This window comes from Lepidothrix coronata, unplaced genomic scaffold, assembly GCF_001604755.1.
Source record: "Lepidothrix coronata isolate B3197 unplaced genomic scaffold, Lepidothrix_coronata-1.0 Scaffold77, whole genome shotgun sequence".
In the NCBI taxonomy this organism is placed as follows: Eukaryota; Metazoa; Chordata; class Aves; order Passeriformes; family Pipridae; genus Lepidothrix; species Lepidothrix coronata.
This window is the reverse complement of record NW_016690257.1, coordinates 687,613-702,268: the sequence shown is the minus strand read 5'-3', so window position 1 is coordinate 702,268 and position 14,656 is coordinate 687,613. Positions and strand designations below refer to the sequence as shown.

Sequence of the window (14,656 nt, the reverse complement as noted above, 5' to 3'; positions counted from 1 at the left end):
CCAGTGAAAGAGATGGAAGCTGATGGAGTTGGAAGTACATTGTTAATAGAAGGGGAAACATATGAGAAGTGCTTTTAACACCTAAAGCGAACCGTGTTCTGTCAAGAGACTGAAGGCTTTTACCTCTGCTCCTTTTACATATTATGTGAAATTTTAATGCCCATTGAACTCAAATGCACTTTAATAAATATTGAATTTTGTACCATACCAAAAAGGTGCAAGTTGATGGCATAGTGGCACATCTGCATAGCACATGAAGAACATCTGACAGAGCGCACACTGATGACAAAATACTCATTGACATGGAGAGAAAAGGCATAGGAGAAAAACACAAGCAGCTCAGAAAATGCTCATGAAAATCAAATCTCTACCCGAAGTGGCTTAGCTAATGGGAACTTTTCTTTTATAAAGCATTAAACGTGGCCTCCCAAGTGTGATCACTCCATGAACCCAAATGTCAGCTTCCAGTCACTAGCTGGCATTTGAAACAAGTTTTCCCACTTATTGCAAAAGAGTGATTATCTGCTGGCTAACTCCCCTTGAAACCCTGAGATAACTCACAGGCTCCAGACATGGTCCCACTTCTCTCACGCTCCTAATCCAGAAAGTACAGATAGTTCACCAAAAGGGAAGAGAGGCAGCCTGAGAACTTAAAAAAAAAAAAAGGAACGAATGAGGCCAATTTTCACCTATCACTGTGATCTCTAAATTGCCTTTAATAAGCTTCTGCAATATACCAGGGAGCCTGGATTGTGGGCTGCTCGTCTGCGAAGGAGACAGCTCTATCTCCACACTGTAACTTCTGCCTCCATCCCTGGCATATTAACTTCATTTATCTCCTCCCACAGACTGAGGGAGAAATAACCAGCTCTTGATTTCAGCACCTGCCCTTTATCTCTCTGTTTGTGCAGAAGTCTTCTAAAAGGCTAATTACTCAGCTTGGACTTTCTCTGCCTTCCACAGTGCACAGCTAAAAGCATACGCTTAAAATAATGTTAATTGTATTATTTGTCTCCAGTCAGACTGCTCCAGGACTGGAAGGAAAATCTGAGTTAGATTTCCCATTTCCCAACAATTATTTGCTAAGAAAATTCAAGATACCTTTCCTAACACACACACTCACACACACACACACATATAATATATATTTATCCATGACCTACTCCTACCACACATGCTCACTTTGCACCCCGTGTTGCTTCCCACAGTGAAAAGGGAGCAGGAGCACCAGGGTGTGCTACAAAACTGATAAGCTCCATTATGCAGATCAGGATCGTGGCTCTAAGTGCTGTTATTTTTAGTTGACTGTTGATTCATGTTTGAACTATGGGCTAAGCAACTGAGTGCATGTAACGCCTCTTGAATGCTCACTTCCCCGACAAAGGCCAAGATAAGCAACTTGAAAACATTCACTTGAAAACATCCATGCATACATTAGGTACTTCACATAAGAAAAAAACCATCATTGTCTGAGCTGCAAGGAAACGGAGTGCTTTAGTCCTCTTTTTTCCAAATCATACCCATGTTTCAAATGCCTCCCCCGAGTGCTTCAGCTGAAGATGGTTATTTCTAGGAGGTAGGAATAATGTCTCTGCAGGGTCTCTCGTACTTTAGAGCACTTCAGTATTGCTGTGGCAAAAGGCAAAGACGGCTTGAAAATTAATTAGCAATTAATTGCAAAGCTGATCCATAAATTCTCAGGGTTGAACTCCACAGCTTTGCACACTGTAATTACATGTTGGTTGTGTCAACACAGATGCAACAGATTTGTAATTCCTCCAGACATTGTCCAAGCTGGCTGGGCACAAGTTGATCCCTATCCTGATTGCACCTTGAATCCTGGGGTCAGTTCTGGGCCTCTCAGAAGGACACTGAGATGCTGGAGCGTGTGCAGGGAAGGGAACGGAGCTGGGGAAGGGTCTGGAGCAGCAGGAGCAGCTGAGGGAGCTGGGAGGGCTCATCCTGGAGAAAAAGAGGCTTGGGGGGGACCTTCTTGCTCTCTGCAACTCCCTGAAAGGTGTCATCAAAGAGAGTGTGGGTAGGGCTGCTCCCACCCATCCAGACTTGCCCAGAGAGTGTCATTAAAGACATGTGGATTAAAGCTTTCTCCTTTATTTAGCTGCTGAAAATTCCTCAGAGTTGCCAGAGTTATTGTGTAACTATATCTTCAGTCTGATCTTAATATGAGTTTGTCAAGCTTTAGAATAGCTTCCCCTGAAAACCTCAGAGACTGAAGTGGGAAGGCCAGAGGAACTGTGAGACTCTCCTATGAGAGAGGTAGAAGGACAGAGGGTACCCAGACTCACAAGGTCATTTCTACAGGAGGGAAACATGCTGCTCATCATCACTGCCTGTGCAAAGGAAGGATGTTATTTGCATGTACAAATATATGCATGACTACATGTATATATATACACACATAGCAAGGTCAATGTCATCAACTTTTCTTCACAGAGGGCTGTGAAGAAAAAACTTGCTCTGGCCAAACTGCTGCTCAGCAGAATTATTTAAAAAAAAAAAAAAGACAAAACTTCTTCAGTGTAGGTGGGCAGTATAGAAGAATTACATGTCAGGCTGGCTGTGTTCACTTGGTAACTCTGTCCCAAACTCAAGTCCTCCAGAGGAAAGGGAATTTCTCCAAGCCACACTAAGCATCCTTAAAACTGGAAGTACTCAACTGCTTGGTGAGGACTTTCAGAGCTTGGCACGTCACAAACTGTTGGTTTGTTGCTTTAAGTGGCAATATATAATTTTGAATACTGTATATCATTAACACAGAAAATTTAAACTTGATGGGCTTTCACTCCAGAAACAGCATTTCTGTAAATTGTGGCCTGACATGTGAGTCTGTGTGGCACACTAAGGAACTGACAAAACCTTAATTTTTTTGTAAGCAGTGAATTTATTTGGTGATGCCTCTTTGTCAAGAAGGAATCACTGCAGCCTCAGCGTAAGAGCTTTTAATTATCTGCACATAAGTATAAGTTGTCACAGACAAAGCCAAAGTTCCAGTGTTCCTCTGTATCCACAGCATCACAGTGTAGCAAGGACACAACCTGAAGGGCCGGGTTTGGATACAACAACTCCTCTGGTGTTACTTAGGCTATTCCTGTACTGCGGCTCAGGACTTGGACCATGGACCAACCTCTCCCAAAGTAATTCAGTCTGAGTGACTAAATACGTGCCATCTCAGGGACACAGGGAACTGCAGGAAAGACATCAGTATATGCAGCCAGCTAGACAATTCCCACTGGGTGTTTTAAAATTACCAGGGTATAAATAAATTACCAGCCGTCGCCAATGGCCGTGCGGACTCAGTGTGCCTTATCAGATGATATTTTCCTAAAGTTACCACGAAAGAAATGGGTCTTGAGAAGACACTCTCACTCTCTTATCACAGAGCAGGAACAAAAATAGTTCTGCCGAGAGCAGACCATATTTAAAATATACTTGGCATAACAGAGAAGCAAAATTCATTGTGTTTAAAAAACTCCCATTTACTTACTTACCTACTTACACAGATTTCCTTATTGTAGTATTCAAACATCACACAGCCATTAATGGATTTTAGCTTCACAAAACCTGTCAAGTTGGTAAATCCCTCAAGAGATCTGAGAGATTCTCAGAAGAGAATAGAGAGGGCTGCTCAGGATTATACAGAAAGCTCATCATCATGTTGACCAGTCTTACAGGTCCTGAACTGATTTTCACTAGGTTGGGTAAGTCTTAACTAAAGCCCCAGAAATTTATCTTTATAGCATTTGATATAGACCCAGAAGGAGGTGCAGAACACTAGAGAAAGAAGAATAAATTAACTGGAAAAAAAAAAAAAGAATGATCAAAATTTGGTTACAACAGAACTAAACAACAGATGGAGAGGTGAGGCTGCTTCTCCAAGATGCGATGAAGAACACCTTAGCTTCAGCAAATTTTAATTCCTCCACATGCTTCAATTTAATAACTAATCATGAAAACTCACCCAAACATTTAGCAGAAATTAGGAATTTAAATATAAACATATACATACGGCAATCAACAGCGTAATCACTTTTCAGTCACTATTGATAGGAGAAATGATGCTTTGACATTACAGATATAAAGGACAAATATGAGTAATTGATTGGAACAGTACACTTTAATTGATGAGGTCTTGAGCACTTACTCTTAGCCTGTCTTTGGGCAAAGCAACAGCTCCCTGCTTGATGATTTCCAGAACTCGCTCCACTGACAGCTCAGCTCCAGCTTGCTCTAATCGGGAGCTGAAAAAGCTGATCACCTGGAATGAAACATCAGAGCACATAAATAAATAGAAATGAAGAGATCTTTGTATCAATTTACACACGAAGCTGTCATCTTCTTTCTCAGCATTGTGTATCTGTGCTTCTTACTTGTTACTGCTTGTGTCACAGCCAGGGAGACTTTGTTAATGTCAAGTTAGTGCAATTCTCAGCATCCTCCCGCAGTCATTTTTAACAGACAGATGATTTTACAATTTAACACACACAGCTGAATTAATAAATTTACATTTTCAAGTACTGTGCACTGACATATGCCTATATTTCTATCTGTCAGTTCCGCACGTCAGGATTTTTTTAGGTCTTCCTTTCTATAATTTGAGCTAGAAATTTACTCTGACTGTTGAGCATTAAAGTAAAATCATTATAGTTTCAATGACTCCTGGACAAAAGGTTTTATGACAAGTACAAAATATCTCAGTATGAAAGTCTACATGATTTCCTGGGGGTTTTTGTAGCATTCAAAGCCACAGCGAGTGGATGGGGAAAAAAAAGTCCACAAAGTTCCCCTTCTCCCCAGATTAATGATCTGAAGTGCCCCAGGTACCTTCCCCATTACACATTCCAGGCCCAAGGACCTGCACGTTCTCTCTCAATGCTCACATCCCCCAATCACCTCCTCGGTGAGGCCAAGCTGATTTTCCCCATATTTCCCTCCCCACCCCCTTTTCTGTGACCCAGCTGGTCCTTGTTAGCTAGAACTCAAACTCAGTTAGGTCAGGCTTTAACTTTTATCCCTCTCCAAGCTCAGTAGGTCACATCAGAAGCAGACATCCCACCGGCAGTTCTCCATGTGGGACATCAGAAAACCTCCATTTCTATTGCTCCTTTAATCCAAAAAGAACACACTTTGCAAAACCCATCCCTTATCCCAGAGGAACTCCGCAGTCACGCAGGGGATCCAGAACTGAAAACAACACAAAAAGGGTCCAGGGAAAAATTTCAACACCTACTTAAGAGTCCTTTGGAAGTACCACACCAGCCACTTGGTAGAACCTGTCTACACTTGAGCACCTGGGTACCCTTGGGCTGGAGGCAAGCACAGCTTTCCCTCATGGCAATGCTGACGGTAGTTCCCCAAAATCCCATCGGCTTCAGACACACTCTTCATGGAGAAATACTCATGTCCACTTGTAACTGAATCACAGCCCCAGTCCATCGAGTAATCTTTGTTAATTCTCCCAAGTAGAAGGGGGGAAAAGTGTATTATACTACAAAATCTCTGCTGAGCTCTCTTTGTTCTGTAGTGAGACACAGCTGGAGCCAGAAACCATTATCCTAATTATGCCTCCCAGCTCAGCTGCTGTTCATAAAACAAAGACAGCTGATGGCTTGATTACTGTGAGATTCAAATTTGTTGTTCCTTTTTGTGACCCCCCTGAAAGCCCAGCCCTTGTTCTGAGCTGGGAGACTTGCTGGGATCTCTAGAAACTTGCACCGAGTGAGATAGAAACAGGTTAAAGTTGCTGGAAGTTGCTTTTTGAGGTTGTTATGAGGTTTTGGTGGGGTTTTTTTTCTGTTTTGTTTTAAACAACAGAAGTATGGAAATTAGTCAAGAGAAAATTCAGGTTTAACCTTCTGTGCTGTCCCTACTATTATCTCCATAGTTGAAGAGAAAGGGAGAATTTCACTGCCTCTGGCAGACGCTGCAGGTAGGTTTTTACATTCTTACAGATAAGGACCTGTCGGATCTCTGTGATCTCTGATCCTTGGAAAAAAAAAAAACAGGAGTAGGAAGACATGCTGAGTTCATAAGCAAAGGAGCTGGAGGGAGGGACCAGAAATAACAGAGGAAAACGGCAAGAAAGAGCTTGTGCAGAGAGCGTGAGGACCTCGGAGCGAGGCTGACATGGTTTTGGCAAAGAGTCTGGGACAAATTGCTGGTGGAGGATACACAGCTCACAGAGGAATGAGCAAGTTGCCCACAAACTTCGAAAGAAAAAAACATCTTCCTGCATTTCAACACTCCTCTATTGTCAGTAATCACTGGTGAAACCCATCCTCGCCCAGGGCAGGCTCCTGCAGGGAATCCATCCCAATGGCGCTGCCTTGTTAGCTCAAGTTCTGCTAAACCACAACAAAAGCAAAATTTAGTATTTAGCTTTTAATTAAAAGGATAAAATACTATCATAATGCAAACATGTTAAAAAACCTGAATGAAGCTCACAGATACTACCTGAATTCTGACGTTTCCTATTTTGGAAAGTCAAACCCTTCAATCTTAACGTGTTTTTAAAAGACTTACGTTTTTGTGGTAAAGGTACTAATCTTGGCCAGGTAATATTTCACAAAGAACAAAAGCAAGACAGGCTTCCACTATTTTCAGGCTATGTCAGCATTTCACAAAACTTTGAATGGCTATTTTTGATACACAGTTGATGACTGAAATTAAAAATACCGACTTTACAATACCGCTTACCTGTAGGTGTTATTTGTCTTACTACTTCAAACAGTATAGAATTGGACCTTGAGAGCACAATACCCCAAGGAGATACTCAGGTACCCTATGAGTACCCCAATCAAATAAGAAAAAAGAAAAATAAAAATTAAAAAGAAGAAGATGAGTTATACAGAGAAGATCCTAAAAGAGGCATTTGCTTATTACCACTGTATCAGGAATAAAACTAAAAAGTACCCAGCATCACAGCCCTACTGCCCAAGCTCCCTCTGTAGCAGAGGGTCTAACACTTTACCTACTAATCTGGCCAAATGTAAAAATATAAAAGCTTAAAATTTAAGGAAGAGCAGCCTTTTCCTTTGAAAGTGCTTTAATTATCTTCCACCATTAAGTAACAGCTGCATTTAAAATAATAATGAAAATTAACAGATTTCAACTCTTTATCCAATTAAAAAGAAAATGAACCAGAAAAAACAAACTGGGTGAATAATAATAAATGAGTTTCAGGTTTTAGCACATGTTTTAAAGCCCAATGCTGAGCATATGACTGTAATGCATAAAAAAACACCCCCAGATCTTAGGGCAAATAAACAAGGCTGAGAGAGGATGTCTTTTTGATATTCTGAAAATTACTTTTCTCATTATTTAGGCAACTGGGCTAAGAAAATAGAAAACAATTGCAAAGACTGCTCTAAGAAGAGGAATAAGAAGAAACTCCAGAAGTTGCTGTGAATTACTTGTATCCAAGTCCTGCTGAGTGCTGAAAGGCCTCTCCATGCAAGGAACATAACCCGTTCTGAAGAGCTCTCCCTCCAGTCTGGCTTCCATATTAACAGAGATTAAAAGGCACGTCTAATCCTGGATTAGACAACCCCTCATAAGGAATATCTGACCACTGTCCAGATAAAACAATGCACTGAAAGCAACTGGCACAGTGCAGAGTCTAATCCTGGCTGTGCGAGGTACCCAGACCTGTGGTGTGATGGGCATGAGGGACGTGGCCTGGTCACCACCGGCTTGGGAATCTCCAGGCTTTGTATTAAAATACCGTTAATATTTAGAAGCAAAAACTGGTTTCTATAGTGATTTCCAAAATTGGTTTGAACCACAGACTCATGGAATGGTTTGGGTTGGAAGGGACCTGGAAGACCTTCCAGTTCCAAGCCCCCTCCCATGGGCAGGGACACCTTCCACTAGAACAGGTTGCTCCAAGCCCCATCCAGTCTGGCCTTGGACACTTGCAGGGATCCAGGGACAGCCACAGCTTCTCTGGGCAACCTGTGCCAGGGCCTCACCACCCTCACAGGGAAGAATTCCTTCCTAGAGGTCAATGAGAAACTCATCTTTAGTCCTTCTGTTTTCTAAATAATAAACTTACAGGTACTGTTGGAGATTAAAAGCACTACAAGAAAAAGATCAGAATGATTTCGAGGTGTTTTTCGTTCAAAAGCAGTATTTTATGGTTTGGAGATTTATTTATTTTTTTTTTAATTCTGAGGAAACAACCACAGTGTCTATTAATTTTACCCAACTATTGTTTTCGATTGGGCTGCAAGGCTGAAGAAAAGAAGTATTTCTCTTTCCTACAGCATGCACCAAGCAGCAGAGGTATCAGGGGCAAGATGTTTTCTCCACCTGGATTCTGTCAGTGGATGCTGAAGTGCCGTGAGGCCCGTGGCAGCCCAGGCAGTGGCACTGCCTAACTAACACTACAGCTACTCTCTTTCTCCTCCAGCTAAAAATAACAGCACAAAGCGCTGCTGCCTCCTCTGCCTGCAACTGTAAAGGTCAGCTCTGAAAGAGAGAGGAAGAAAATCACTCGGCACAAAATGACAACATTTTTAAGCTGTTTTTGTCAATTTTTAATTTTTCCCCCCCCCTTCAGAAAGCGACTGAAAGGGAAAAACACACATTTTGACCCTGGGTATTTTTATTTGCAGCCACGCTCACCACTTCGAGAGTGATATGATGTACTGATGGCGCACTGAAAGGAGACGAAAAGAAGAAAACAAACCTCTTGTCATAAAGCATCACAGGATTAGCACTTCAGCTAAGTAGGAAAACATAAATCACAGCTACATTCACTTGCCAACAGTCATACCTGGAGCAAGAGGGAGGCAAAGCCAACCCTCGCTGATCTAAGAAGGGATGAAACAGCTCCAGGTGATTCAACAGCAGGAGAAACACAAGAGGTTTATCAGCGAACTTGAAGTACTGAAGCTTTACAGGTTCATCTTGAAAAGAGGAGCATGTTCAAAGACGTGAACTTTTCAAGATGCTATGCTCTTCTCTCCCCACTATTAGCAAAGCAAGTGGGGAGGAGTGGGGAGGAAAAAAGCCAGACAAAAAAGGCCTAAACAAAAAAACCCCTTAGAATGTTTAACCAGGCTCTGGTAATCAGCAAGATCAAGATTTTCTGACAGACATTTTAAGGAAAACCATGAAAAGTTAGTTCTCAAGTCCTGCAGGTCTTGCAATAGGAGTTGCTATGCCAGAGCCAAACCAACTCAACTGAGTTTAAAATCTAGTAGGGAAATGCCTTCAGAGAATTAAATTCCTAGTAGGAAATTGCACCAATCGAGTCCTTTGCATCACTAAGCCATTGCCCTCGACCTCCTGATTCCTATCAGACTATTTTGCAAACAAAATTCCAGCAGCTCCTAGTCAAGCCTGTCCAACCACACGGTATCTGTCACTCGCTCATAGGAAATATGAGAGCAGTGAAAGCCAAGGAGTTCTCGCCGTGGCCATGAACCAAATGCATCCATAGGAATGACGAGCGAAGATTCCCCACCAAATTCCTGACACATCTGAGGTTGCTGACCAAGTTACAGACCACCTCTGAAGCAGAGGCATACAGACAGTTCCCAGCTGAAATATTTCTGCACAAGGCCAGAAGAGGAACCATAACATTCCTCTCTGGTCACCATCCAGAAGAAGAATATCCCATTTAGCTAAACAAGATGCACAATATCCTATTAAGATGGCTTTCTAAAATGAAAAGTAAATTAATAGGAAACAGAAGGTATTTTGATTTCAGTTTCTTCTGTACAGCATTAATGGTTCCCATATGTCCCCAATCAGCTGGCAATGGTGATTTTTAGATCCTTTATAAAAATCCAGGGACAATTAAGTAGTTTTCAATAACTGATGACCCTTAGACTTTTACCCATTCTTGCCTCAATGATGATGCACACAGCAGTCACGTGTTATCTCCAGAGTAAATGGAATGGTACAAATCCTGAGGTGCAATCCAGAGTTACTGTGGCTAAGTCTGCACCACAGGTAACCCTGGCAATTCCTGCTCTGGTCAGAGCTCTGGAGGAGCTGCAGGGCCCCTTCTATATCCACCTGTGCCTACAGATCTGTTCTGGTCTGTCCTCTGCCCCAGCGTCATCCTGTCAAATGTCTGCTATCCAGAGGTCTCCAATGCTGAAGTCCCTGGAAACCTACCACAGTGCTTCATTATTATTAACCTTGGAAAGTGTTTCCTTATGACCTGCGAATCCACAAGTATGTGAAAAAGATTATTCCACTTCCTTTCAGAGCAATATTTTATTTGAAAAATGTCACATCACTTTCACCTTCCTTTGGCAAATCAGCACCTTCAGAGGTCCTGTTTTCTACAGCTCTTATTTCTCCCTGAAAGAAAGACTTTGAGGTTCTGGAGCATGTCCAGAGAAGAGAATTGAGCTGGGGAAGGGGCTGGAGCACCAGGAGCAGCTGAGGGAGATGGGGGGGCTCATCCTGGAGAAAAGGAGGCTCAGGGGGGACCTTCTGGCTCTGCAACTCCCTGACAGGAGGGGGGAGCCAGGTGGGGGTCAGGCTCTGCTCCCAGGGAACAAGGGACAGGATGAGAGGAAACGGCCTCAAGTTGTGCCAGGAGATGTTAAAGGTTGGACATTGGGAAAATTTCTTTATGGAAAGGGCTGTCAGGCATTGGAAGGGGCTGCCCGGGGCAGTGTTGGAGTCCCCATCCCTGGAGGGATTTAAAAGCCATGTGGATGTGGCACTTGGGGACACGAGTCAGTGGTGGCCTTGGCAGTGCTGGGGCAACAGCTGGACTCCACAGTCTTGGAGGGCTTTTCCAACCTAAATGATTCTGTGATTCGAAATCCAGCTAAGATGTCACCAGCATGAGTAGGCTTAGAGGACACCTCCAGGCTGTTCTCCATTTCCATACCCACACAGAACAACAGCAGATGCCTCTTTCTATTTGCACCATCAAGTACTCATTACTACCTCCTCAGAATATTTTCCAACTAATTCTCCATCAAATTTTTAGCCTTTTCACCTCTTCCATGCTTCCTGTTGGTTGATGAGAACATTATGTGCAACAGAGTAAAAACAGTAAGTATTAAAGTCAATATATGTCATATCTATTTTATATATTCTTGACAAGGCAAGCTGGCAACTGTTCTGGTGTCCAAAACTCACTACAGACCTCACATATTCTGTATTTTGGTCATATTTCTTCAATATGGAACATTACTATGCTGTCTGTTAGTTTTTCTGCATGAAATACAAATCTGGACTACAGTTTAGGATCAGAGAATCTCATACCAATTGGTGAGTGGAATTTGCTGGAGCAGAGGGATGTCAAAGTGACCCAGAGTGTAACATGCACCTTCTGCTCAGGTAGATCTCTAGTGCCATCTGATGATGGGAATTACAGAATCCCAGAATGGCTAGGGTTGCAAGGGACCTTAAAGATCATCTCATTCCGCTCTCTGCCATTGGCAGGGACACTTTCCACTATCCCAGGTTGCTCCAAGCCCTGTCCAACCTAGCCTTGGACACTTCCAGGGATGGGGCAGCCACAGCTTCTCTGGGCAACCTGTGCCAGGGCCTCCCCACCCTCCTAGCCAAGAATTCCTTCCCAATATCCCATCTAACCCTGCCCTCTGGCAGTGGGAAGCCATTCCCCCTTGTCCTGCCACTCCATGCCATTGTCAAAAACTACACTCATGGTTCCACTGTAGCATGGGTGCAGATAATCCAAACCCATTCTGCTGTTTAATGACCAGAGAAAGTACCAAGAGAGGGCTGTAGCACAGCCTCTGTAGGCATACTTGGGGGCTTCAGAATGGTAATTTCTCTTCCCCAGTCTTTCATTACCAAAAGCTGCAACAGCTTCTATTTCCACCTGCAATTTACACAATTTGTGCCACAAAATTCCATTGATCACAACAGCCTGAAACCCAACACAGCTCCCCAATACATGGGAAGTTGTTGGATCCATCCTCTTCTGAATAACCAGCCTTGGCCACACGAAAAGCCTGGCCAGCTCACTATTCTGTTTGAAAACAGGCTGGGATGGTTGCTTAAATGAAAGCAGGAGAAGAATAGGGAGATCCTCCCCATGAATACATCCTCTCAGCCTCCAGCAACATACAGTTTAGAAATTTACTGAGCCAAATCTTAAAAGTTTTTCTTTTATGGCTCTTTTTAGAGCACATCTATATTTCAGACATCCACAATGTCCCACACAGCCATGAGGGTGGAGTTCCCAGCTCTACTACTGCAGAGAAAAGCCTGACAAGTTCTCAGAGAGAGAAATTCGTTTTTGTTTTTCTCAGACCCTGCCCACATGGTCCCAGGCAAGCTCCTTGCAGTGTGTACAGTAAAACTAACACGATTTGCCACTTTTTCAAGGGATAGTAAGACCAGTTAGAACGTTTTGGCTGTAGCACACAATTCAAAGATTGTTTCTGTACAGGATGGTAGTGCTGCCAATACTGTGTATGAAGTGCAGGACGTGACAGGGTAGACGAGGAGTCAGCTGAATCTCATCTTTTATTCAGATCTACAAGCCTGACAGCTCTCACCACTTGCCAGCTGGTGACAGGTACATTTTAAAAAAAATAATTTTAAAAAATCTTTTTTTTTTACATCCTCGCTCCTCTAACAAAGGAGCTATTTTAAAATTCAACATGCTCCCTTGGAAAGCCTTAAATAGTTTCTGAATGCAACTGGCATTATGCTGTAAGCCAATATTAAATAGTTTTGGGGAGGAATCATTTAAATTTTTGAGGAAAACCAACATGTAAGTGTTACAAAGGAAAGGACATCCTGCTGTCTGTGGGAGGCACGGGGCTGCACGCAGAAGGATCTGGACACCACCAGTTATCCTGAATTTGGATGAGTAACCAGAGAAGGTCCCTATCTCAGTCGGGAATGAAGACTACTGTTATCTTCACTGCACCATATCCTCTTCACACAAGCTGAAAACACCTTGTCCTAATCATCCAGGCACTATCACGGTGGCTGTAGTCTGCAGCTGCTGAAAGTTTGGAGAGTTTTGAGCTTCAAGTTCTCCTCTCTCCAAGCTCTTGCATGACCAGAAAAATATGAAGTGAGAAGAGAAGAGAAGAGAAGAGGAAGGGATAGGTACAGAGCAGGATTTCAGTTCCACTTTTAAAATTACCCTCCTTTATGGACCAGCAGATTTTTAGCCACACTAAATGTGTTATTCACTGCAGCAAGAGATTTAGCACCTTGCTCAGCCCTTCCTTTCAGTATTTTCCATCTATTGTGGATTCATGCATTGCTCAGCTCTGCAAATAGTGACTGGAAGAAAGGGAAACATTTTACACGTAAAATTTTTCTAGTAGGAATCATTTTTCAAGTTCTCAATATGAGCATTAAAGCCACTATCAGATGCAGCAATAATTGACAACTGCTTCCCAAAGTCAAACATCATAGAGAGCCACATTGGTTGCAGTTTCTCATCCACAGCTATTTTCTTTTGTTTTTTTTTTTTTCTAAAATGTTTCCTTATCCAATGGGAAGGTTGTTGTTTGTAGGTGAAAACAACACACAGCCCAGAGAATACGGCAGCTGAAGCCTGCTCTTAGCTATTGAAAAATAATTCCCTGTGATCATTAATAAGCTGGTGATGGGAGTCAGAGAAAAGAAAAGGATTGTTTGATGATGAAAATCTGCTTTTGCTCTCCTGACAGACCCGTTTCTATCAAGGGGCAGTAAAGAGAAGCTGATGCTGTCCTCCCTTTGGAGGGGTGAAAGATGTGTCAAAGCTTGGGAATTCCTTATCAGAGGCAACTCAAAATCCCTCTGACTCTGCTGAGTTAAAGATACGGGAAAAGGTTGTTAAAGAAATTAGAGGGTTGGAACTAGCTGGTCTTCAAGGACTCTTCAAACCCAAACCATTCTGTGTTTCCGTGTTGCCCCGGAGTTGTTACAGTGGAGACTCAGAAAATAGGAAAGAGAAACTCAAACTCAACATGTTAAAACAAACTGATGAAAGTGATATTTCCACCTCTCAAAGGAGATCAAATAACCACGTGCAAACCACCCCTGGCATCACATGCCACTCACCAGATCTATGTTTTGCATGATGTCCTGGAAGGAAGGGTGAGTCCGGAACTGCTCGAAGAGATCCCGCTTGTAGAGCAGCGCGTACACCAGGTTTGGGTTGTGATGGAGGGAATTTGTCAGGCAGGAGTTGATGATCTCCAGCATCATTCTGATCACCTCCTCGATCACGTTCAGGTCTTGCGCCTTTAAGAAAGGAATAAAAGGTTAGCGTGCCCTTTTCCGTTGTAAAATACACTGAGTAATAAAGGCAGCGCACATGTAATTATTATTAATGGAGCTATTAGATGGTTAATGTCTCTCTGGTGAGCAAATCTGGCACCCCACTATCTGGAAAGAGATATGTTTTCTCCTGTAATCACTAAAATTTTAATTGAAATGCATCACACTAGTATTCAGCCTCACAGCTTGATTGTCTCAACAGGAGCCATCTCCTCATGACATAAAGCATTATCTTATAGCAATCAGCCAAACTCACTAAGGGTTAAATGAACTTAGTCTTCTCAACCTTTCCTATGCTAAGTAAAAGCACTTCAGTTTATATTTAATTTAACACATTTTCTGTTGAGCCCCTGCTTGGGGGAGGAGGGAGAGAGAGAAGAGAGAAAAAATATCAGAAAAATAAAAA

At 42.6% G+C, this 14,656-nt stretch overlaps 1 protein-coding gene across 4 annotated transcripts in view; it reads right to left on the bottom strand.

Annotated features, from left to right (window-relative positions):
- Window positions 1-14,656, bottom strand: part of DYM (dymeclin) — a 215,479-nt gene that overhangs the window by 30,343 nt on the left and 170,480 nt on the right. For 3 of the 4 annotated variants that reach the window (XM_017819757.1, XM_017819758.1, XM_017819759.1), the window contains 2 exons: window positions 14,032-14,214; window positions 4,163-4,276 (listed from right to left, as the gene is read on the bottom strand). In XM_017819757.1, coding sequence (XP_017675246.1) covers window positions 4,163-4,276; window positions 14,032-14,214 — 297 coding nt within the window. Of the gene's footprint in view, window positions 1-4,162; window positions 4,277-8,408; window positions 8,420-14,008; window positions 14,215-14,656 lie in introns of those variants that run through there. The other variant, XM_017819760.1, reaches the window with a different exon arrangement.